Below are 24,438 nucleotides of genomic sequence, written 5' to 3'. Positions count from 1 at the left end.
GCTCACCCAAGGGCTGTTGTTCAGCAGCTCCTCACCTTCCCCAGACAGCCTGTGGGCCAGGGCATGTGGGATTCATCTCCCACCACCAAAGCCCTCACTCCTTGCCCAATGCAGGGTTTCTGCTTTTCCAGAATCCCTGCTTTTCCCTGCAGAACTCTGCAGGTGCGATGGCTGAAGAGGACTGGGGCCTTTCCCACTGGATGGAGCCCAGGGGGGAAGAGAAATCTCATCAGTGCTGCACAGGGAGAGGTAGAGAAATTCCCTTCTCTTGGAATGGACTATGGGGCTGCAAGACAAGGCATGAGGAGCTGCGCTTGGGGCATCCCCCATCCTGCATGCAAGTAACAGGGACACCCCTTGCACCCCATGTGCCACAGTGAGCAATTCATGGAGAAGCAGGGCTGGCCAAGCCCCCAGGAGGTGACCAACCCTTCCCACCCACTGCCCTGGGGAGATGCTCATTTGTACCCATGTTACTGAGCTGTTCACCCCACTGGCAGGAGCTGGCACAGGCTCTGCCTGACAGAGGGATGCCTGCAGATCCCTCTGTGTGGTGGGTTAGCACAGGGAGTTCAAAAGAAGGAAAAAAGCAGCTGGGCTGCTTCTTGCTGTGCCTTTTGCTTCTCAGAAGTGTTCATGTCCCAGCTGCAGGCTCTCCAATACCTCAAATTGGAGCCATGCTCATGCAGAGGGGTGCATGCTGCAGGGCCAGGAACTGCATGGCTCCAGGGCCTCCTTTGGCACCCTGTTCTGCCCAGCTGCCTTCTGCAAACATCTCTGCTCTTCTCCATGGGCTCAATATCAGCACACAGCTGCTGCCAAACCCACACCGGCCCTGCCATCCTACATGCAGGGACCAACGATCCCATTCATACAGAGACATCCCTGCCTGCATGTCCAAGCCATGCAGCCACTGCCAGGCCCATAGCAAGGGGATGTATAGGACGGCTTCCCATCCTCACCACAAACAGGCACAACCTGCCCCACCAGGGAAGCACAGCACCCCTCAGGCCCTATGGTCCCAGCCACAAGCACACAGCTTTCAAGCTTGGCCATTTATTTGTTCTCCGGTGGAAGCCTCACGCCGCTGGGGCCGCATCCTCCTGCCCCACTGGCACCCTCCGGTGCAGCGGCATCACTCGGCACTCAGCAGGAAGGACCACAGGAGGCACCAGGACAGCAGGCAGGACGCGGGGTTGACAGCTGCTCCAGCAGCTGGAAGGGATCACAGATCTTCTCCTAGAGGGCACAGAACACCCAGGGCAGGATCAGGCCAGAGGGAAGCAAAAGGCCCCCAGGAAAGCTGCATTCCCCCCGTCTCGCTCCCTGCCAGCAGCACAGCCCAAGCAGACCCTCTATAACTAACACGGGGGCAGCCCCCGGCTCACTCAGCTCCTCTTCCCTGCCACGAGGAGGAAGCCAAGAGCTTCTCTGGGACTTTCGGCTCTGCTTTCATCTGAGAAGCACCTCCTGCTTGGGCAGGGACCCGAGAACATCTCCCCCTGCCCAAGCACAAGGTTGTGTTTCAGGGACATGCAGCTGCAGGGTGTTATCTCCCTTGCCTCTCCTGGCCCATCTACGGGCTGGAGGGACCATCAAAGAGAGAAGAGAGGCTTCCAGCTGATAGAGATGCTTTGTGCTGCGGGCTCAGGGCTGGCAGCCAGGGCCAAGCTCACATCAGCAGCTGTGAGGGCAATGAGCAGGAACAAGCCACAGGGATTGGCCATCACCTCCCTGGGGCAGGCTATCTCCAGCCATCCCCCATGGAGAAGGATATCTCCCCTTGGGATATCTCAGGCAGCTCCAGCTGGCAGCCACCATGGACATGCTGGGGGGCACGGGGCTCTCATGTCAGCTGGTTAATGCAGATCCCCCCTTTGGAGGGCTCCATCCTGTGCTGGGTGCAGTTGCTCAAATTCAGGCATCCCATGGGCTTTGGATGGCACAGATGGCCTCATGTCCCTTGATGTCATGCCATAACCCCTCTGATACCCCAGGGCAGCTCTGATGGCATGGACATCCATGTCCTCATCCCTGAACCCAGCTGTGGAGCTGCCTGCTACCGACCTTGACCGCCTTGCAACTGCAGCCCTGCGGTGCAGCACCAGGTTGGATCAGGAACTTGTCCGCAAACCTGGAGCTCCTCAAGATCGCAGCCATCTCAGCATCCACGTCCACCACCTCTCCTTCCTAGGGGCAGAGGGATGGTCACAGGGCTGGGGTCTGGGTTATGTGGCGCAGGGGACCCCAGTCACCCAGAAGACAGCGTGCAGCAAAAGCAGGAGCACAGCCTGACCCCAAAACCACCAAGCAGCTGGCTTCAAACCCTCCTGTGAAGCCACCATGGATGTCCTGCTCCTACCTTCACCCCAATGCAATGCATGGACCTAGCTCTCTGTTTGCACCTTCCATGGTTTATATAGCCCCTCTGTTCCCACCTACTACTCCCTCTATCCCAAAATCACAGAGGACACTGCTGAGTAGCACTGCTGTACCCCATCCCCACAGACCAGGACTGCATGCCATCCCGGGAGCCCAAGCATGCCCCCACATGCACCTTGAAGGTGAAGTTGGCATCAAACACCAGCTCTCGCTCGTGCCCCACGATCCCACCATTGTAAGTGACCCGGCCCGGCCCAGCCCGGCTGCTACCGGGCACCTTGAATAGGCGGAAAGTCGCAGAGGCAAAGCAGCAGTCACCTGCAAAGGAGAGGTTGGTGGGTTGGGAACCAGCCCTGGGTGCCAGCACAGCCCCCCATGGCTGCCCCAGAGCTGATGCTCTCTGCTCAGGCCCTCACCAACAATGCTCTCCAGCTCCTTGTCACCAATGGTAATGGGGCTGGCAGTGACAAGGCATGGGGGGCTGAACCCCACCTCCTCAGCGATGCTGTACAGGTCTTTCCAGTACAGGGCTCCCGCCAGGCACTCTCCTAGCATGAGACCACAGACAAAGGTGATGGAGGCAAAGGTCCGGTCTCCCCATCCCCGGCACCCCCATCCCAGAGCCCTACGCACCCCACAGCACCCTGTGCTTCCGGATGGTCTCACTCAGGCACTGGCTGGCATAGACATCACTGAAGTACATCTCTCCTCCAGGCTGGAAGGCAGCAAGGAGTGAAGGGAGATCCCAAGAAGCAACACGACAAAGGGGGCAGGGAGAACTGGGCACCCCTCAGTGCTACCTTGCTCACATCCCTATGCAGAGGTGCCCTCCCCTGCTCCATGCCACATCTCCGCCATGCTGGATCCCATTTGCTGCATTCCAGTGGCACCCCAACAGGAGGGACACCCCAACCCTGCTTCGCTCCCACCACGGGCACCGGCCCCATCATTACCTTCAGCACACGGTAGGCCTCCTGCAGCACAGCCCTCTTGTCAGGGGCCAGGTTGATCACGCAGTTGGAGCTGGGGAGGAAACCAGAGTTCATTTGCACCCTCTCATGCACTCAGCGCCAGCAGCTGCTGCGCATCCCCTGCACATCCTGCTGCATGTCCCATGGCTTCATGCATGGCATGAAGTTCCCTGCCTGCCTGTGTGGTACCTACATGACAACATCATAGCTGTTGTCAGCCAGTCCGGCATCACCCAGCTTCTCCATGTAGCCCTGGAGGAACTCCACGTTTGGCTTTTGGTAGCCAAACTTCTCCATGTGGTAGGCAATGTGCTTCCTCGCCACCTCAACCTGGGAGAAGGAAGGGGATGATGGGGGGGAATGATGAGGTACCAAGGGGAAGCCCTAGCTCTGTGATGTACCTGGCCCTCGGTCATGTCGATGCCGGTGACGTGGCCCTGCTCCCCAACCAGCTGACTCAGCAGGTAGCAGTCTCTGCCGCTGCCGCTGCCCAGGTCCAGGATCCGACAGGACGCCAGGCACTCGGGGACCACCAGACCGCACCCGTAGTACCTGCAGGGATGCTGAGCTGAGCCAGGCAGAGGTGCTCCCCAGGCATGGTGGTTGAGGGGCTGCAGCCCACGGGGACACAGCAGCAGAGAGGAAACTCCGGGATTTACTTGGCCACCACCTCCTCATGGACACGCTCCAAAGCATCTCTTACCACCTCGGGAACGGGCTTGCTCGAGGTGATGCATGCGTTGGTTTTCAGGTCCTCTGTCTTCTGCAGCTCTTTGCCATAGTAATCCTGAGATGGGAGGGACAGAGGCCACCAAACTACAGCAAGCTGTGCCCTGGGAGCTCCCCATGCACCAAAACACGAGGGCCATGCCTGTACATGCACCCAATGTCCTCTGACACCGGCACTCTCATTTGTACTCAGCTAAAAATTAGACTAACATCACGCACCCCTTTGCTCCCATCCCGCCCATCTCCCCTTGCTTGCACACACAGCACGGTTGTGCAGTGGGGGATTCAATTCCCATTTGCAATAACTCTGCAGGCTGCAGACCCTATTTCCCCAGCCAAGAGACGCACAGGGAATGAGGGCAGGGAAACACAGGATTACTCAGCCCCTTATTCCTATGGAAATTAGAGCAAAGGAGCCGGCCACACCTAATACTGTTATGTGGGGCCCGAAACCACCTTTGCCCTTGGACTGCAGCAGGCATGACAGCACAGCCCGGGCTTAGCTGCCCTTGCCCAGTCAACCTGCCTGCCCTCCCCACCCTCTGTGTTCCCCCAGCCCGGCCACCCCATCCCCTCTCCACCTCCCACCCGTACCCCTCACCTGCACCTCCCGGTGGATCTGCTCTCCACAGGTTGCTGCCACTGCAACGGGAACATGGGGCTGGTGCCTGACGCCACTGCCGATGGGCACCACGCCGGGTCCTCCCAGAGGCCCCAAACCTCCCTCTTCCCCCACATACAGGGGTACTTTTTGCCGCCTGAAAGCAGCACCCAAGGAGACCCACACTCCCCCTCCCCCAAACTTTCAGCCTAGTGGGATGCTCCTGGGCCTCCTGACAACATCCCCCTGTCTCCCCAACCCAGGAGAGACGAGCCCCTAAAAGCCTCCCCAGACACCATCCCCGCCTTGCTTTGCCGACAGCCCTCAGCCGCAGGGGTGCCCAGGGATGCCCCCGCACCCCCGGCACAGCCCCGGGCCGCCTTACTGCCTGCTCAGCCCGGGCCACGCTCCGCCCCGACCCTGCACCGCCCCGGCTCCGCGGCCCGGCTTCCGCCCGACACCGCTCCCGTCCGGCCGGAGCCCGGGGACACGGCCCCGGGGGGGATGCGGGTCCCGCTGCCGTCACACATGGGCCATGCCTGGACCCGCACCCCCAAACCCCTTCCTGCTGCCTTCCCCCATCTCTGCACCCACGTGGGTGCAGCTCTGCCCCTGCTCACCCCAAATGCAGGGAGACACAGGTTTAATGCTGCAGGGCTGCTCCGGCCTCTGCAGAGCATGGAACCTTGGAGGTGAGCCACCTGCAGCAAGGACACACTGCAGAGAACCCCCCCCCCCAGAACTGAAGCACAACAGGGGACATCGGAGGGCAGACTCCCACTGTCTCGCCTCTGCACAGGGGCTAGCTGCAATGGCATCCAGCAGGCTGGTGAGGCTTGGTGGTGTTCAGGGAGCTTTTATTCTCCGCGAGTCACAGCTCAGGGAAAACCCCGTTTCCCAAAGTGCATCTGTAAAGCTGGGGATCAGGACCCCTCCCAAGGCACAAACACACACACACACACACACACACACACACACACTACACAGACCCTGGGTAACAGTAGCACCTTCCTGCGAACCCAGAAGCAGTAGTGCCACCAGATCAAGTCAGTGCCACTGGAGGGGGTGGTGAAATCCAGCCCAGGAGGTGGCTCTCAGGAGCCAAAGCCCAGCATCACTCCAACAGGAATGTGTCAGGCTGATGCCTGCTCTCAGCCTGCCTTCTTCTATCAGCTGGTGAAAAGCACACTCAGGCGAACAAGTGCTTCCCGTGCGCTCCAAGTGCTCTAGATAAGTGACCTACCAAAACCAACACACAGTATTTATAGCCTGGGCCTGATGTCGCTACCCGGGATGTGAACAGGAGACTGGTTGCTACTCTTCCAGCACAGAACAGTGCAGAACTGAGCACACCAGCCCCTCATGCTATCCTGCCCGCTTCCCAGCCAGGTCTTTGGATACCTTCCCAAGCAGATACATATACCACAGCCAAGGCTGCTTCATCAAAAGCTGGAGCCGCAGCCCAGGAAGAGGAATGCAGTTGAAGGCTGAAAGCAGTGCAGATGGGCTGGCAAGGGGATGATGTTCTGAGCTCTGGCAGGGTGGAAAGATAACCTCTGAGCAGGATGCTGGCCAAACCATGTCCAGCTGACCAGTGACAGAGGTGTGTGCCCACATTCCCACTTTCAGAATTGCTGGCCTGGGACTGGCACCTCAGTCAACACTGAAGCACCTCTCCCACCCACTTACAGCTTCCACTGATTAACATGCCCTAAATAAAACGCACTCTGTGCCACCTCTGTGTCTAAATCCAGATCACTGTCAAACTGCTGGCACCTGTATTTAAAACCCACAGTCAGTTTTACGCATTTCTTGCCAGGGGTGCTGGTGTGGGCTGAGCACCTCACGCTAGGTGGGATGTAAGCAGACACAAGAATTGCTGGGGGGAGCAAAGTTTCAGGTGAGTTTGTTTCAGTTTGCTCTGGTTAGCAGGGGGGTGTTCTGGAGCAGAGACGTGGATGGAGACACACAAGAGGGGCCCACGTGCCCAGAAAGAGAGATTCTGCACATCTCCCAGCTGACATCCAGCATCAGCCAAACACAGGCCTGAACCCCCGGGTCTGGAGGGGAAAGGACGCTTCACTGTCCTTAGTGCCAGTTGAGATGTCCTCATGCCTTCTCTACACTTCATTTCAGCAAGTGGCTCAGCTGGTCCTGCAGGTTTGATGACTGCTCGACGCTGGAGACGAAGCAAGAAGAGGTTCACAGTGAAATCTGCTCCCCAGGCTGTGCTGACCAGAAAGGCTCTAGCACTGATGCTACAGCAAAGAGAACCCTGGGGCTCCCCAACCCACCTCCATATACCAAGCCAAACCTCATTTTGTGCACTCAGAAGCAGACAGGTCTGCTCTACACCACCCTCCTCTCCTATCACAACCAACCTAGCAGGCCCTACCACGTCAATGAAACAAGTGGAAGTTCTGGTATAAATCATCCCTTCACTCAAGTTCCCATCTCTTCACAATCCCAAAACACTATCCCACTGGGCCAGCATCTGCTTCAAAGGCAGCTGCATAAACCTTTTTGCTGTTTCCCACCACCCCTACTCCGTCCTTTTTCCCTTTCCATCAACCATTCCTGGGGGACACATGTGCCCCAGGTCCTGCTACTGTTTCTTCAGCTGAGGACTCACTTCTTCTGAATTGCTTCTTGCCTAGATGAGAAAAGGAGACAAAAAGAGCATTAGAAAAACAAAATCTTAGCAACAGGGTTCATGTTATGTTGAAGAAAAGGGACTTGATTACGGGCTCAGGAGGCCAAAACCCCAGTGTGTTTCTAAGTCCTAGAGGACAGAAGCAGCACTAGCTTTTCCCCCTTAGCCTGAGATGTACCACACGCTCTCATAGGACACTGTGCATGGCAAACAGGAGGCAAAAATCCTGGCTGTCCCACCCTAAAACAGCCTGAGCTGTACCAGTGGAGCTGGAGAGACCTGGAAGATCCCAGCTTCAGAGTCTGCTCAGCTTTGAGGAGTGAGCCAAGAGGGGTTGGTCTGAGTGGGCTTCGTACAAAGTCTTTAAGTAGAATGGAAAGGAGTTAAGGGAATCACTTAGCTCCCCAGAGAGAACGTAGTGTCCTCTACTTACTGGTACTGTAGATGAGTCGTTATTATGGCCATTTTCCTTAAACTCTGTGGAGAACAAGACAAAGAATGAATGTTGGATAGGAGGAGTTCAGCAGCATCACAGGGCAGGCTGTCCCTACACCCTGGGGAGCTCCTCCAGCATGGCTGCCACTGTAGCACTGCACTGACCCTGAAACATCTCCACCAGTATCTGTCAGCAGTGGCCCGCTCCCCTCTTCTTTCCCAGTGAGACAGGCACTGACAGTAAGTGCTTGTTTTCAAGCTATGGTCCCTTGAGCTTTCTGGTAGAGATGGCACAGCTTAAGGGCTGACTTGGGCTGCAGGATGCTGAAAGACCAGCAGCACACATGGGCTTGAGGAAGCACTAAATCATTCTGGCCACCAGCCCTGCTGCCTGAACTCATGAGATGTAGTAAACACCCCATTCCTGGAAACATTCAAAGTCAGGCTGGACAGGGCCCTGAGCAACCCAATCTAGTGAACGTGCCCCTGTCCATGGCAAGGGCGTTGGGCTAGATGACCTTTAAAACTTCCTTCCAACCCAAACCATTCTATGATTCTATGACTTCAGGGTAGGAAAATACCACGTTATCGGAGATAACATGTCTGCATATCTGTTCTTACAAGCCTCCTCTCCTCCTGTCCACTAGAAACACTTGTTCTAGCAGCAAAACACAGCTTACATCTTCCGAGTGCAGGATGGCATCTTCTTGCGTCACCATGTTCTTAGCAGCTTGGCCCAGGAGCTAGGAGACAAACACACCAGACTGAGAGGCAGCAGCTCTGTGCCCGGAGACCTGTATGCAAGGCTGACACGGTGCAAGGCTTGGGGGTGCGGTGCCCACCCTTCAGAGCATACGGCCTTGAGGAGGGCACCGCTCCAGCCCATCACTGCGGAGATGTCATGGAGCAAACGCAGCCTCCCGCCTCCCCCAGCGCACCCCAGGGGCACCCCAGAGCCCTATGGCCATACCCGCTGGCGGGAGGCCCCCTCCAGAACTACAGCTCCCAGCGTGCCCCGCGCGGGCTCGCCGGGCCGCACTCCTCGGCCGCGCTGCATGCCGCTCTCTGTAGTCTTAACTCCGGTGGCGGCCGCCGCTCACCTCGGCGCTGCGGGAGCCCTTCAGCACCTGCTTGGTGAGGGCGATCACGTCGGTGCCGCAGCTGGTCACCTTCTCGGTCAGCAGCCCCTTCACCGAGTGCCCGAAGCGCGCCTGGGCGTCTGCCGCGCCCGCCGCCGCCATCTTACCCTGCCCACGCCCCGCCCCGCACCGCCGGGCGCCGCTACGGCGAGTGCCGGGGGACAGAAGAGTCGGGAAGGCGCAGGGCCCGAGGCAGGCGGGGCGGCGGGACAGCGGGACAGCCTCTGCCCGGGGCCGGGCCCCTGGGGTGCCGCCACGGCCTTCCCCAGGACACCTCAGACCCGGGGGTCACCTCGGGCACGGACACCCCGAGGCTGCTCAGCACTGATCAGTGCTGAATAGGGCTTCTTAGCAGTGATGAGGTCTTGCCTGGTACTGTCCATTGCTGCCCAGGGCTCCTCAGTACTGACCAGAGCTTCCCAGCACTGACCAGTGTTGATCAGGGCTTTTTAGAACTGACCAGTGCTGATCAGGGCTTCTTAGCACTGACCAGGGCTTGCCTGGTACTGCCCATTGCTGCCCAGTACTGACTAGAGCTGCCCAGGGTTTCTCAGCACTGATAGGTACTTGCCCAGTACTGAACCGGGCTGCCCAGCACTGCCCATTGCTGCCCAGCACTGAACAGGGCTGACCCAGTCTTCTCAGCACTGACCAGTGTTTGCCCAGCACTGACCAGTGTTTGCCCAGCACTGCCCAGGGCTCCTCAGGACTTCCCAGTGCTTGGCCAGTACTGACCAGAGCTGTCTGGGGCATCTCAGCACCGCCCATTGCTGCCCAGGGCTGCCCAGCACCCCCAGCCCTGTGCTGCCCATCCCCTCCCAGGCATGTTGAAGGGTGCCCGGGCTGTGTCCCACTGGTCCCCAGCTGTGCTCATGGCACCCAGGGCTGCCCCTGCACCCCTCACCCACCGTGATGGAGCCTGAGAACAGCCCCATCCCTGCCTGTACCCTGGCCCACAGCCCGCTGGATGCAGCTCCCCCACGGCCGCCCGGTGCGACCATGGCCCCGCCGCCCTCGCCCCCGTCAGGTGCCCAGCTGCAGAGCTGGCTCCAGGCCCAGCGCCCGTTCCCCCCTTCTCGTCCCCCTGATAAGGAGCCGAGCCCGCCTTGGGGTCAAGGCGACGACCCCGCCGCCTGTATAAAGGCCCCCCGCGCCGCTGCAGCCCCACAGCCAGCCCCACACCATGCCGCTGCTGGGAGCCCTGCTGCTGGCCCTGGCTCTGGCTCTGGCCCTGCTCTGCTCCTGGGGGCTGGCACACCGGAGGGACACGGCGGGGCCGGGGCGGCCGCGGAGCCTGCCCGCCCTGCCGCTGGTGGGCAGCCTGCTGCAGCTGGCCGGGCACCCCCAGCTCCACCTGCGGCTGTGGCGCCTGCAGGGCCGCTACGGCAGCCTCTATGCTCTGTGGATGGGCTCCCACTACGTGGTGGTGGTCAACAGCTACCGGCACGCCAGGGAGGTGCTGCTGAAGAAAGGGAAGGCTTTCGCTGGACGGCCCCGCACCGTGAGTCGGCAGCGGGGTTTGGGGGACCCCGTCCTACTGCGGCGCGGGGTGAGGCGGGGGATGCTCACAAGAGAGGGGCTGGCACCCGGCAGGGTCCTTCTACTTTTCCCATTCTGCCCGCAGCAATGGCAGCGGCAGCCCCCTCTCTGCCCTGTTCCCCGGGGTGAATCCTGCGCATCCTCCATCCCAAGGGGGCCCGGTTTTCCCCAGGGCTGGCTGCACTGTGGGGCACGGGTTCAGGTACCACCGGGCTCCCTGCACCCTCCCAGTTTCCTGGGCAGCCCTGTCCCTAGCCCTGGTATCGGTCCCCAAACCTCTCCACCAGTCTTTGGGGTGGGAAAGCAAAGCTCATGGCCCACCGGCGCTAACCACCATCCCCCTGGAGCACCCCCGGGGATGAGATCATCATCCATCCCCCGCAGCATCACCCCTCTCGGGCCTGCCCTGCAGCAGGGTGACCCTGGGACTGCGTGTCCCACAGGTGACCACGGACCTGCTGTCCCGGGGGGGCAAGGACATCGCCTTTGCCAGCTACGGGCCCCTCTGGAAGTTCCAGCGCAAGCTGGTGCACGCTGCGCTCTCCATGTTCGGGGAGGGCTCGCTCACCCTCGAGAGGATCAGTAAGTGCCCAGCTCCCTCCCCTCTCTGCCTCCTCCTGCACTTTGATCCGAGCTCGGCTTTCCCTTTCCCTGTGCCCTGATCCCCTGGGAACCAAGGGGGACTCATTGGCTTGGCTCAACCCCCCCCCAGCATGCACTTAGTTTGCCTGGCAAGAGCTCAGTCCCTCTCCTTCCATCCCTGCTGCTTTGCCAACACCTCTCCCCATACGTTTCACACACCCCCCCCAGCTTTGTCTCCCCTCACTCAGCTGGGGAAACTGAGGCATGGAGCCAGCTCCCAGCCCCCCAGGCTCCCCACTTCATGCGGGAGGTGCATCCAGCTGCACACACACTTTGCTGTGTGTCTCCATCCCCTCTGCACCTCCCACACCCAGTATCACCCCTTCTGGCCACCCCAGCCCCTTGAGGCTCAGCCCTGACAGGGCTCCCTGCAGGCTGCACACCCTGACTGAGCGGGGGACCCCTCCTTCCATCACCCAGATGCCCCCTGCACCCCCTCGTCTCCACCATCACCCCTTTACCTGCCTCTCCTCTCCACCCCAGTCTGCCGGGAAGCTGCGTCCCTGTGCGAGACGCTCAGCGCTGCACAGGACATGGCCCTGGACATGGGCCCTGAGCTCACACGGGCCGTCACCAACGTGGTCTGCTCCCTCTGCTTCAACTCCTCGTACCGGCGCGGGGACCCCGAGTTCGAGGCCATGCTGGAGTACAGCCAGGGTATCGTGGACACCGTGGCCAAGGAGAGCTTGGTGGACATCTTCCCCTGGCTCCAGGTAAGCAAGGACACAGGGATTGCCAGTTCCTCTCACCTTGGATCACAGGAAGGAGTTGGGAGGTGGTGTGCAGGACGGGGCTACCTGAGCACCCCAGGGTGTAGGAGGGTCCCTGCCCTGGTGTCCCACAAGACCCTGATGGGCACAGGTGGACTGCAGAGGCTGGACTGAACTGGAGCCCCTCAATGTAATGGGGCTTTTGTCCCCTCAGATCTTCCCCAACAAGGACCTGGCCCTGCTGAAGAGATGCCTCAAGGTGCGGGACCAGCTGCTCCAGCAGAAGTTCACCGAACACAAGGTGCCAACAGGGCCAGGACAAGGGCAATGCTCAGGAGCTGTGGGGTGCTGGAGCTGGAGGGGTCTGTGCCCAGCACAGCCCAGCTCACCCCACACGTGTCCCCTGGCAGGAAGCCTTCTGCGGGGATGCCGTGAAGGACCTCATGGATGCCCTCCTGCAAGTGAGGCTCAGTGCTGAGAGCAGCAGCACCCTGACACCAGGGCTGGAGCTGACTGATGACCACCTCCTCATGACGGTGGGGGACATCTTCGGGGCTGGTGTGGAGACCACCACGACTGTGCTCAAATGGGCTGTGCTCTACCTGCTCCACTACCCCGAGGTAGGGTCTGAATGCTGTGTCAGGGCCACCAGGGACATCATGGAGGGCTCTGGGGAAAGCGGGTGCCGAGAGAGATGTCAGGCTTTGCCAATAAGAAGGATCAGGCTGTGGGCATTTTATATCTGCCCTGCACAACCTGCCAGAACAACTGCCATGGGAAGCCCATCCACACAGGGCACCCCATCCCTGGGCTCCCATACCAGCCCTGCCTCCTATCCCAGGTCCAGAGGAAGATCCAGGAGGAGATGGACCAGAAGATTGGGCTGGTGCGTCATCCCCTCCTCAGCGACCGCCCACTGCTGCCCTACCTGGAGGCTACCATCAGTGAAGTGCTGCGCATCCGGCCCGTGTCCCCGCTGCTCATCCCGCACGTATCCCTTGCTGACACCAGGTGAGACCCCCATGGTACTGTCAGGATGCGGACAGAGACTGTGGGAGGGAGCAACCATCTCCCTCTGCGTTTGCCTTGCAGCATCGGGGAATACTCCATCCCCAAGGGTGCCAGGGTCGTCATCAACCTCTGGTCCGTGCACCATGATGAGAAGGAGTGGGACAAGCCTGAGGAGTTCAACCCCGGTGGGTTCAGTGCCCCCAGGGGGCAGTGGATGGTGGGGTGGGTACAGCAGGAGAGGCTGAGCCTGGGGGTGACTTGGTGGTGGGATGTTGGATGGTGCTCTCTCCTAGCTGGCGCACTTGCACTGTCTCTGCTGTTGCAGCTCAGGGGAGGGACATGCAGGTGATGAACTCAGGCAGGTCTCGGGGACCGATCCCTGTTGATGCCAACGGTGCCCCTTCCCATCGCAGGCCGCTTCCTGGACGAGCAGGGCCAGCACATCCACTCGCCCTCGCCCAGCTACCTGCCCTTTGGGGCTGGGATCCGTGTCTGCCTGGGCAAAGTCCTGGCCAAGATGGAGCTGTTCCTCTTCCTGGCCTGGGTGCTGCAGCGCTTCACACTCGAGTGCCCCCAGGACCAGCCCCTGCCCTCGCTGGAGGGCAAGTTCGGTGTCGTGCTGCAGGTGCAGAAGTTTCGGGTGAAGGCCAGGCTGCGGGATGCATGGCGAGTGGCCTCGTGATGGGAGCCAGCCTTGGAGCCTGGCAGTGGTGGGGTGGGATGGGACAGGATGGGACATGCCCTGCCTGCCCGTGGGTGCAGGGTTGTCCAAATAAAGCTGTTCCCAAGGCAGTGTGGCTCCTGGTGTTTTTTGGGCAGGCCGTGGAGGGCAGAGGGAAGCAGGAGGGTGCATGAGATATATGATGGTCCCGCAGCTTGCTGTGAGTGTTAGGCTGAGCTGGGAAGCCATGGCACCTCTGTGGGGTTGCCAACACCAACGGCCCCTTCACCCCTCCCAGGGATGCAAGGTGGGGGCCAGTCCAAAGTCAACACTGAGCCATGGGGGAGAAGGGCCCACCCCAGCCAGGTAAGGGGGGATGTGAGCAGTGGGCAGTTTGGGGTTAGGGGTGCCCAGGCTGTGACTATGGCTGAGCCCTGCCTCAGTTTCCCCACTGGGAGCAGGGAGAATGAACATGGCATGGGCTGGGAGCTGAGCCTGCCATGGGGCAGGGAGGGTTCCCCAGCCCCATCCCAGGACACTGGGTCCCTACCACTGGGATTCCTGCTTGCTCCTTGCAGGGAAAAAGAGAGGAACAGCTCAGAGTTTCCTTCAGTTTTGGCTCCCCCCTGGCTTCCTCTCCCTCAGTACACAAGTGCATGCATAGGTACATGCCAGCACACATAGGCATATGCCCACACATGCCTGCACACACATGTACTTACAAGCATGTATATGCACACAAAAGCACAAGGGTACATTTATGCCTGAATATGCTTACATATACACATACGTATGTGCTTGCATGCACACATGTGCACCTGCATGCATGCAGTCCCTTCCAGGCAGGACACAAGAACCTTGTAGGGCTGAAGGGCTGCCTGACCCTGTCCTGTGTGCGAGTCATCGAGGGGAGATGCAGGCAGCACCAGCCCCAGGCAAAAGTGGGGCTCCCATTGCCTGGGGACACCCAGGGGCACCTGGAACCCCCTCCCACCCCAGGCCCAGTGCACGAGCACCACATGCTGGGGGCTGCTGATATTCACTGTGCAGCGATCACAGAATAGTTACGGTTGGAAGGGACCTTAAGATCATCCAGTTCCAACCCCCCTGCCATGGGCAGGGACACCTCACACGAAACCGTATTACCCAAGGCCTCGTCCAACCTGGCCTTGAACACCGTCAGGGATGGAGCATTCACAACCTCCCTGGGCAACCTATTCCAGTGCCTCACCACACTCACGGTGAAGAACTTCCTCCTTACATCCAATCTAAACTTCCCCTGTTTCAGTCTGAAGCCGTTACCCCTTGTCCTATCACTACAGTCCCTAATGAAGAGTCCATCCCCAGCATCCCTGTAGCCCCCCTTCAGATACTGGAAGGCTGCTCTGAGGTCTCCACGCAGCCTTCTCTTCTCCAGGCTGAACAGCCCCAACTTTCTCAGCCTGTCTTCATATGGGAGGTGCTCCAGTGCCCTGATCATCCTCGTGGCCCTCCTCTGGACTTGTTCCAACAGTTCCATGTCCTTTTTATGTTGAGGACACCAGAACTGCACACAATACTCCAAGTGAGGTCTCACAGTGTTCTGATGTTCACTGTGGCTGGGTTATGGCCATCACTTGGAGCAGCACAGCCTCCCTGAAATGCAAGGGGCCGGGTTTGCTGTCACAGAACACTACTGTGCTGTGGAGGGCAGCACGCAGTCAGGTTTCTGGTTCTCTATTAGTTGACCTCTTAATATTTAACTCAATGGCAACACAGCTATGGCTCAGGGCGCCTGGAGGGAAAGCAGATAGGGTGGAAAGACCCACCCAGCCCCAGCACAGTGTGACACTCCCAGACACACACAGCCCCACTTTTACTTTCCCCCAGCTCTCTCCCTTGCTGGCAGGCAGGAAATGTGGCATAAACCTTCCCCACCACTATGCTTTCTACTTTGTATGTCAAACCTGCACGTTTTGTTTTGAACCACCAGCACTTGGCTTTCACCACCCCCTTCACTTCTGGCATCTGATGCCAAATGGGCCCTGTCAGCCTGAGGATGGCACAGGGACAATGAAGACAATGTGCTTGCAGCCCAGCACAGCACTGTGAGCATCTCCCAGTCCATTCTCAGTGGGGCTCGGGCGGTGGTGAGGAGCTGGAGGAAGAACCTCTACACACACAGGGGCAATCCTCGGGGTGATCTGTGCAGGTGATCCCCCAGAAGCAGGGCAGAGGGGAGCTCAGCCCTGCTGCTGCTGCTGTGTGCTGAGCCCTACAGCCTTCCAGCTCTCGGGCCCCTTCCCATCACACCAGGGGTGCCGCTGGGTTTCTGATCCCTCCACCTCTACCAGCAGAGGCTGATGCTGGTGTGTGAAGGGGACTGAGCTCAGAGCAGGCCTGGGGAAAACCTGTCTCAATAGGATGCTCTGGGCTTTCCCAGGGACTGGCAACTGTGCCAGCCTGGTCCTTCCCCTGCCCCACATCCTGTCCCCAGCTGCATGTGCTGGCAGGGAGGCTCCTCTCCAGGCTCCTGCAGTCACCAGCATCCTGAGGCCTCCAAGAGTACCAGCCCACGACCTCCAGCACCTCTGTGCCTGCTCACCAAGGCACTGTTTGATCTTGGTATAGGACGGGATTCTCTCCTTGCCAGAGCCACCGCAGGGCCGGCCCCTTGCACACACGGTACGGCTGCCGCAGTGCTCGCTGCAAGGTGCGTGCGCTCACTGCAAGCGCTCAAGGCCAGCGCGTACCATGAGGCAGAAACAGGGACTTTGGGACCGGGGATGTTCCGAGATGGGAGAACGAACGCTTGCCCGAAGCCCAGGCTCCAGCTGGGGTTCCCTGGGTTGTGCTGGCAGGTGCTGCGCCGGACCTGGACCCCAGCTGTGTGCTGCAAACCCCATCACCCCGAGAGCCCGGCTCTGCTGTGGGGTGTCCGAGCTCAGCCCCAGCCCATCTCCTCCCAGCCGGGAGCAGCCGCAGCCGCAGGGCTCCAGCGCCCGGCACCGGCACCGTGTGAGCGGGTAAACAGCCGCGGGGAACGGGCAGGGACGCTGCTGAATCATACTCAAGAGTATTCATGCCCTGACAGCTGCAGCGGGGCCGGGCGCTGCACCCAAACACTCCTGACCCCACCACACAGCTTCACCCAGGCTGCACCCGGCTCCCTTCCATCCTCCTGCCCACTGAGCCACTGTGGAAGTCGGGGTCCCTGGGACCACCTTGGACAAGTCCTTTGGCCCCACTCAGACGAGGCACTGGGCAGCTCAGTGACTCAAACACGGGGAGGAGGCAGCCATGCCCATGGGAGAGCTGGGGGGGTGCTCAGCAGCTGCCACTAGGTTTTGGCCGGCTCAACACGGGCAGGCACTGCGAACACGAAGGCTTTTGCCACTGACATAATCCTGCTGCTCTAACAGCTTGAGCCATGCTGGGTCCCTGCCCTTCCTACGGGGTCACCTGGGGTCTTTGCACTAGGCAGGAGGGAACGGAGCTGAAGGGCGTGGAGGGCAGTTTATGTGGGTCATGAAACAGCATCTCCCTGCAGCACACGGGGGGTTGAAAAGAGGAATCAGTGATAGTGGAAAGGATGAAGATTTTCCATCCATGGCTGTTCCCACTCTGTACCCCATGGAGCCGAGGTGCAGCTCACACCAAGGGAGGACTCGAGGACATGGGGTACAACAAACCCAACCCTTTCCATCACACAAACTCATTTTGGGGGGCACAGCTCTCAGCTCACCCCGCTCCAAGTTGGGGGGGCTCCACTTTACACCCCAGGCTGTGCTGGAGAGCCGCAGGCAATGCTGGCAGTACCTGCGGGCTGGGGGCGGGCAGGGCGCCAGGCGAGCTGAGTAAGCACAAAGCTCAGGACACAGCTGTTCACCACCCAAAAACAAACCCAGAACCACCCTGGCAGCCTGTGACCCCCCCCTCCCCGGCACTGGGACTGCAGCCCTTGCACCACTCGTGAGACGCCTGGGGCGGGCACTGGGCCCATCTGATAACAGCAGAGCTGTGCTGCGAGGAGGGGGAACCAGCTCTGATGAAGACAGGCAAAGGACAGCAACTGATGCCGGCCTTCCCAGGCTGCTCGCTGTGGTATGCTGCATGGCTTGCTTCCAGCGGGGGCTGCCGGCCCGACCGTGTGCCCAGCCTGGCCCAGGCGTTTCCTATATAAACGAGATCCAAAACCAAGGGGGTGAGACCGCCTGGGCAGGTGAGAGAGGGTCGGGGGGCAGCCGGCTGCAGGGGATGTGTTCACTGGAGCAGGATCCCTGCCAAGCTCTGCTGGGAGTGGGTCACTGTGGGTCGAGCCCGGCTCAGAAGAGGATGTGTCTGTGGGAGCCTGGGCTGCAGGGGCAGGAAGCGAGGCAGCCCCGGCTGCTGCCGCTGACGCACGTCCCCAAGCGCGACGGGCGCCCCAACGCTCCCATTGCCTCAGAGCTTCCCGATCATGCTGCTGTCCCGGAGCCTTGCTCAGGTTTCCTGCCCCAGGAAGTTTCCAATGACTGCGTAACGCAGAAGCCTAACCGTGCCTCAGCTTTCCTTCACCTCGAGTTAGGCAGGTAGGAGCTCTGAGAGCAGGCTGCCAGCACCCACCAACACACACCGTTCCCTCCTCCTCCGTCTTCAGCCAACACCCAACCGCTGGGTTGTATAAACACGCAACAATACACTGTAGGAAAACTAGAGCGGTGTTCCCAGAGGGATAAGTTTGCATTGTTGGAGCTGAAGCATCCCTTGGGAACACTGAGGCGATGCTGCAGCATCCACCAGTCGTGCCTGGGGGACTCTCTTGCTGAGCCAATCACACGGGCTCTGCAGTGCCTGTCCCCAGGCGACATCCCCCCCATGCCTGCAGGGACACCCGCTGGGTCTTTGCCCTCAAAGCTGACTTCAGTGGCCAAAAACATGCCGTGTAAGCAGCACTGCGCTGCCAAAGGCTCTGGCAAAAATAGACTTCAAGCATTATTGGCACCAACACTTGAAGCATGTTGCAAAGAAAAACATCTAGCCGTGGATTGACACTAATTTGCCCTCAATTGTGTTACACTGTTTGCAACTCGGTTTTGAAGTGGCATATTTATGACAATCATAAAACACTTGCCCCTTATAGCTTGAAATGGGTGGATTTCCGTGCCCTGGTGGTAAGAGATGCACACTTGCCTGCATCCTCGCTTCTCCAGCACTTTACACCCACGGCGTGCATTCAGAGAAGAGCTCTGTTTGGGTCATGCTGGCTTTCTACCAAGGGACACACGCGACAAACAAGCACCCTTCTAAAGCTCCAAAGCTGGAGCTTTGGGAGCTCTCTGCCTGCCCATGATTTTAGCCCTGAAGAGACACCAGCCGGATGCCTCCAAGGAGCTGTCCTGCCCAGTGTCCTGCCCTGCACCGTTCCTTCTGCTCCAGGTCTAAAAGCCTGAAGCACCAAGAGCCACACTGACTGTCCTGCTCCTCCTCAGGCACACGTGGGCTTAAGAAATGTGGTTTGTGCCTTCTTTCTTTATGGTCCTTAAAAGCCTCCAGGACTTATAAAAAAACAGGCTCACCCCTGCTTCTTCCTGACTTTTTAAGATCAGAAACAGAAGCTTGGCTTAGAGGTAAGCACCAGTATGTCCACAGAAGTGGGGTTTCCCCCACCCTCAGTGGGGTGGCACAAAAGCAAACACAGAGATTTTTGTCCTATACCAACAAAAACACTGGCAGTGAGTCTCCCACTGCCATGGGGCCATCCCCAGGACTTAGAGCAGTTAAACCCCACTCTGTAAGGACTGATGTGCTTTGTTTTAGCTTTCTCTGTGTCCTGAGGAGCAAAACCCAATGCCAGTACATACAGAATTCCTAAGGGTGGCACTGGGGATCTTTAATTCTCTTCTCAAAAGCTGCACGTGGTCAGTGAACAGCTGGGAGTGACCGGTCCCTGGGTGGTCAGTGCACAGGGAGCCAGCATGGCTCTGGGGTGAGTACAGCCTCTCTGTTACCTCTTGAACTCCAGGCATCCAGGAACGAGGTCTCCTGAATCCACACTGAAGTCCTTCATTCCTGAGAGCATCCCAAGACACAAACTGAAGAGCTGCTTTTATCAGCTGTTCTGATAGAAGAGAAAGGCTGTGACAGACAAAGGAGTGAGATTCTCCTAAACCTTGTAAGGTGAAAGTGCTCTCCTCAAACATGTGGGTAAATACCGAGATGAGCACCACTTGTCTTGCTGTCATCTCTATCCAGCACAGTGCTACGTACCTCCAGTTCAGAAACCAAAGCACAACCACAAACTAAAGATAAACCTTGCTCTGAACTCACAAAATGATGCACATACACACGGGCAAGTTATCAGAAAAGGCATTATATTTTGGTTTCCACCTTATTTAAAACTGATTTTGGTTTTCAATCAATCAAATCTGAGTATGTCTGAGTTCAGTTTTCAATCTTCCTTTCCCCCCCCATAACAGTAACGATCAGGATGACCATAATTATAAAAGGGCCGGGGAGAAAACCCAAGAACAAGATACATAGTGTGAACTGTGCTCTCTTCCACATGAGCACGCTAGGGAATGTTAGTTTCAAGCTCTTTGTTTTTCCTTCAGGTTGTCACTAACAAAATCTCTACCGTTTATTAAAGCAAAGCTACAGTAAATTTTCTTGCAGTCTTACAGCAGGTTTTCATATTACCAGTAGGACTTGCATGCATGGATTGCAGTCACACACACACACACGCTCACAGACATTGTACAGTAGCCAGTTGGCACCATAAAAACAGAAAGAAAACAGACATTCATTTCTTTGAAGTGGTCAACATTAGAATCACACCCAACATTTGGATTTCAAACAAAAATACTGCACAGGTCTTCCACCTCTACACGGTAAGTCATCCCTTCACAATGGACGGAGCTCTCGTCTCCATTTGTTCAACATGCATCGCTGAAGCTTGAAGGCACGCTGGCCAAAGAGAGCCCTGTTCTTTTTTGTCATCTTAACTCCAGTGGGCTGCTGTCGGGGTGCAAAGAAAGGAACAAAATAAAGCCAAGCCCTTTTGCAGCACACCGGGAAAAGGTCCTTTGGAGACCACAGTACTTGGAAGGCAGCCCAGCTGCCTGGATTCTACTTCTAACTGTGCTCTTGGAGGCATTGAAGGAATACGCTTGTCTTTAAAAATGACATATAAAGGCAAATTTCTGCAAAGCCTTTCTTTTCAAACTGCTCATGGCAGACTAACACTCCTTCTGGAAGAAACTGGTCCTTCAGTCACCAGCTTCAAGTGGGAAATTTCCTACCTGCTGTCTTAAACACTGAAGCACCAGAGGTTATAGGGCTGACGTGTTCAGGCATTCATCAGCTTCAGGAAAACTTTATACACACATGTGCACGCACACACACACACACACACAAAATAAAAGCTAAAACGAAAAGAAATCCCCAATACCTCAAGAGCACTATATCAAACCAGAACTCTTGGGCTACTGACTGCCAGCACTGTCAGAAGCTGCTTGCTTCTGGGAAGACACCTGGAGGTTGAAGCCTGACGGTGATTTTGTATCCTCCCAGGGTGAGATCTGCTGAGCTTTACTGATTGCGAGATAAAGCAGTGTTTTCAGAAAACTAAAACCAACAAACTCGTAATAACCATCACCAAAATCACCATTGGGAAAATTCCATTTGTTAGAAGGTCTCATTGAGAAACACCAGTCCCTGCCCTGCGGAGCAGGACAGACATGATTAACAAAACCCCGAGCGACCCGTCCCCCACACGCCGGGCCTTCGAGGACTAATCCTCGAATTATATTGGAGGGGGAGAAACAGAAATAAACTAATAAAAGGTTGTATCACCTTTTTTCCTCCTATTAAAGTTGTTATCCTCTTATTCCACTCTCATTTCTTTGTGTTTTTTCTCCCTTCCACTCTGCCACCTTAGCTGGGGGAGTTACTGGTACAAGAGTTTGGAGAGTCCTGCTCATTTATTGTGTTCAAGAGTACACACACCGGCTGCCGGGGCAGGTGGTGGTGGCTGTGTTCACGGTGCTGCTCCTCTGTGGCATTAAAAAGCCCTTCCTCCTCATCCCCATTGGGACGGCCACTGCAGCTGTCACAGAAGTCCAGGGGCCCATCCAGAGCATCATCAATGAGCCCATCAAACTCCTTGAGGTCATCGTCGTGATGGCCCCGGTTGCATACACAGACTTCGATGCCCGAGTCGCCAGTGAAGCGGCGCTGCCTGCCCGGCGTCTTGTCCTTCGCATCGGGAATGGCGCTGCTCTGCTCTAAGCTCTCAGAGCTGTAACCTTTGAGCAGTTCCTCCTTGCACTCAGTATCCTTATCGGGACTGGCCCTCTCCACCAGCTCGGCTCCTGTGCTGGTACCACCAGGCTCAATGCTTTGCATTTTGGCAACTGCTCTCTCAAGTGTGGTGGTGGAGGGCTCGGGATCCCCGAGGCCGGGGGACCCGGGGTGGTCAGTACTGCTGTTATTGCCACTGGGTGCTGCTGAGCTGCTCTGTGCTGGCTGTAGGTTTCTTGGCGTGTCTGGGACTGTGCTACTGCTGCCTGCTGGGACGCACTGCTGATGTAAGGCACTGTATGGCGGTGGTGGGGTCGGCGGTCGGTTCACCACTTCCTCATAGGGAGGTAGTAAATAATTTGGCAAAAACCCTGCAAGTGGGAACCAAGGAGGAGAAGTTATTTCTTGAACAGCTTATCCCAGGAAACAAGGCATTAATACAGGTCTGTTAGCTGTTTGTTGTCTACCAGCACCTTCCCTCTGAACAGGTCAAGGGGCTTTACAAGGGGTGCCAAAACTTGGCCCAAACGAGATACATTATGTTATAGAGAAGCAGCAATCGTGGCACAGGAGGGCTCCTTTACAGGAGGAGATGGACACAGCTGGGAATAGCAGCCTGATCTCTTGGCTCTCAAGTCTTTGCCCAGGGCTACCAGGTGAACTTACCATCACCACCCTGTACCCCCAATACAGCCCCATAAACCACACCAAGGGATGGCCTGCATCAGCTGGAGAGAACATCCTGGGAGATGCCTCATCAGCCCTCTCCAACACTGGCTTCTCAGCCAAGATTCCGCTTTCAAGAGCAAAGGCCTCATCTCACAAAGCTTTGTGCACATGAAGAGACATAAGCAGTTACAAGGATCCTGGCTTTCGGTTGTTGTTTTAACACTGGATTCATTTTTTTCTGGTGCAGGCAGAACAAACTGGCAGTACTGTCAAGAAAGTTTGGTTTATTATACTTACAGCCCACAAATCTATGACAGATTTTGTTTATTCCTTAAGAGGCCACAAAACAGTCTATATATAGACAGAATGGACTTAAATACTGGAAACACAAAGACAGCACTGCAGTTTTCCATGTGCAATTGGGTATCCCTGGGAAGGAAAAGGCTGCTGGGGATTATTTCTGAGGTGGCTGCAAGAGTTGAACAAGAAAAGCAAGTTCATATATGCAACTCAACAGTCTGCTACAGGAAACTCAGTTGCAGTACCACCAGCCAAAAGGCTGAGGCCTGCTGTTCTAGTGCAGTGTAGGAGGGCATGAAGGAGAGCACAAAGCAACGGTACTTTCCCTGAGCCATTGGCAACAGCTCCTTCCTGATAAATCCTAGGGGTGCTCACCAGCAACATGCTCTGGTCACTGCAGCACAGGGCCAGAGGCAGCACAGTCCCTGCCAAGGCACCACTTTCACCCACCCTGTGTGACTGTATTTCAAGAAGCCACTTCCCACACCTCAGTGCATCAGGAGGAGCATCCATGAAGTCCTGAAGGAGATTATTATAAGAACCCTCCCAGAAAAGCACTCAGGGGATCACTGTACTCACAAAGCCAAATCAAGGGTGCGTGTGAAGGTGTTGTAGCTGGTGTGGCTCAACTCCAGACTCAAGGGGGAGTCAAATGCATCCAGCAGCTGGCATATGCCACCTCATCTCTGCACACCAAGGTTAGGCCACAAAGCTGCTCACTGCCTCTTGCTGAGCCCAACCACTGCTGCCCGCTTCCACCCAACACAGAAAACTTGCTGCTGCCCTGCTACCCATGACCTTCAGGAAAACCAGTGTGAGGTACATACGGAAATAAAATGGCAGGGCTGAATAGTTATGGGCTTCCCGGTATGCGATCAGGTTGATCTCATGTTGCCGCTGCTGGGCCTGGAGACGATGCTTGGTGCGTCGGTGATGGCAAACGCAACAGCAGCTGAGGATGATGATGATGGTCCACACCAGCCAAAACCCTGCAGTGGGGGAGAGCAAGCGTTAACCACAATGCAAAAGCCACATCCAAACCCAGCAAACACCACAAAGGCAATGGGGAAGATCATCAGAAAGCCCAGATCTGAACCCTGCACTGCTCTTAAAAGGCAGAAATATATGTTGTGCCAGGAGGCTTCAACATAGACCTGCCTGCATGGCTGACTTCTATTCTGACAGCCTTGGGTAGCCCTGACAGAACTGGGTAACTCTGTACATGCTTTGGTACAATGTGGAGTATGTTCATTAAGTACAACTCTAGAGAAGAATGAAACATGGAGACAGAGCTAAGCTCCCTCCATCATCGCCCCCACCCTTTGGATTATCATTTCTTCTAGCCAAAAATATGAGAAGAGCTGTGAATAACATTGAACTTGTCTCCTACAGCCACTTCAGTTTGAAAATAACAATCAAGACACAAAAGCCACTCTGCAGATTGACCACAGAAGAAGAGGAAAAACCCCAAGCACTATGTTTTGCTTTTGTTTGCACTGCTCTTTAATTTCCATCCCAAATCCTTCATTGTCACGTTTAACAAAACCATACTCTTTTTACATAAATGTCTCAAAACATTTTTAAAACTTATTTTTGTATTCAATGTCTTAAATTATCCAAAAATAGATTTAACCAGCCCTTCACACTGAATCCTCAAGAAATCTAACTTCTGCTCTCTTTGTGGTCACGGCTGGTCTCAGTGCCCTGTCATACTGTACGTACACTGCTCCTTAAAAG

At 56.9% G+C, this 24,438-nt stretch overlaps 4 protein-coding genes across 15 annotated transcripts in view; 1 reads left to right on the top strand and 3 right to left on the bottom strand.

Annotated features, from left to right (window-relative positions):
- Positions 1–1,040: 1,040 nt before the first annotated feature.
- AS3MT (arsenite methyltransferase) lies at positions 1,041–5,730 on the bottom strand (the record flags this gene model as incomplete). The annotated part of the gene is made up of 11 exons (XM_061372389.1): positions 1,041–1,239; positions 2,068–2,190; positions 2,558–2,700; positions 2,799–2,930; positions 3,016–3,097; positions 3,336–3,405; positions 3,547–3,683; positions 3,755–3,905; positions 4,013–4,140; positions 4,684–4,724; positions 5,691–5,730. Coding segments are annotated over 11 exons (1,140 nt in total), but the record flags the coding sequence as incomplete, so codon positions are not given.
- Positions 5,731–6,422: 692 nt separating this feature from the next.
- On the bottom strand, positions 6,423–9,039 carry BORCS7 (BLOC-1 related complex subunit 7). The gene is made up of 5 exons (XM_061372585.1): positions 8,872–9,039; positions 8,452–8,514; positions 7,770–7,813; positions 7,316–7,336; positions 6,423–6,862 (listed from the first exon to the last, which is right to left on the bottom strand). The coding sequence occupies exons 1-5, from the start codon at positions 9,010–9,012 to the stop codon at positions 6,811–6,813; spliced, it is 321 nt and encodes a 106-aa protein (XP_061228569.1). The 5' UTR covers positions 9,013–9,039; the 3' UTR covers positions 6,423–6,810.
- A 1,026-nt stretch (positions 9,040–10,065) lies between these two features.
- On the top strand, positions 10,066–13,604 carry LOC133222581 (steroid 17-alpha-hydroxylase/17,20 lyase). The gene is made up of 8 exons (XM_061372380.1): positions 10,066–10,411; positions 10,893–11,031; positions 11,575–11,804; positions 12,016–12,102; positions 12,212–12,421; positions 12,643–12,812; positions 12,894–12,997; positions 13,226–13,604. Exons 1-8 carry the CDS (start codon positions 10,094–10,096, stop codon positions 13,492–13,494), a joined length of 1,527 nt encoding a protein of 508 aa, XP_061228364.1. The 5' UTR covers positions 10,066–10,093; the 3' UTR covers positions 13,495–13,604.
- A 6,184-nt stretch (positions 13,605–19,788) lies between these two features.
- The window catches only part of WBP1L (WW domain binding protein 1 like), a 59,361-nt gene continuing 54,711 nt past the window's right edge, over positions 19,789–24,438 (bottom strand). For all 12 annotated transcript variants that reach the window (XM_061372578.1, XM_061372576.1, XM_061372583.1 and 9 more), the window contains 2 exons: positions 23,529–23,690; positions 19,789–22,103 (listed from right to left, as the gene is read on the bottom strand). In XM_061372578.1, the coding sequence (XP_061228562.1) occupies positions 21,367–22,103; positions 23,529–23,690 (899 nt within the window). In that variant the 3' untranslated portion in view covers positions 19,789–21,366. The remainder of the gene's footprint in view (positions 22,104–23,528; positions 23,691–24,438) is intronic.

Source organism: Neopsephotus bourkii, unplaced genomic scaffold (assembly GCF_033783945.1).
Source record: "Neopsephotus bourkii isolate Nb327-2 ecotype Australia unplaced genomic scaffold, CSIRO-AGI_Nbou_v1 NB_1615, whole genome shotgun sequence".
NCBI lineage: Eukaryota > Metazoa > Chordata > Aves > Psittaciformes > Psittacidae > Neopsephotus > Neopsephotus bourkii.
This window is presented reverse-complemented; position numbering and strand designations above follow the sequence as displayed.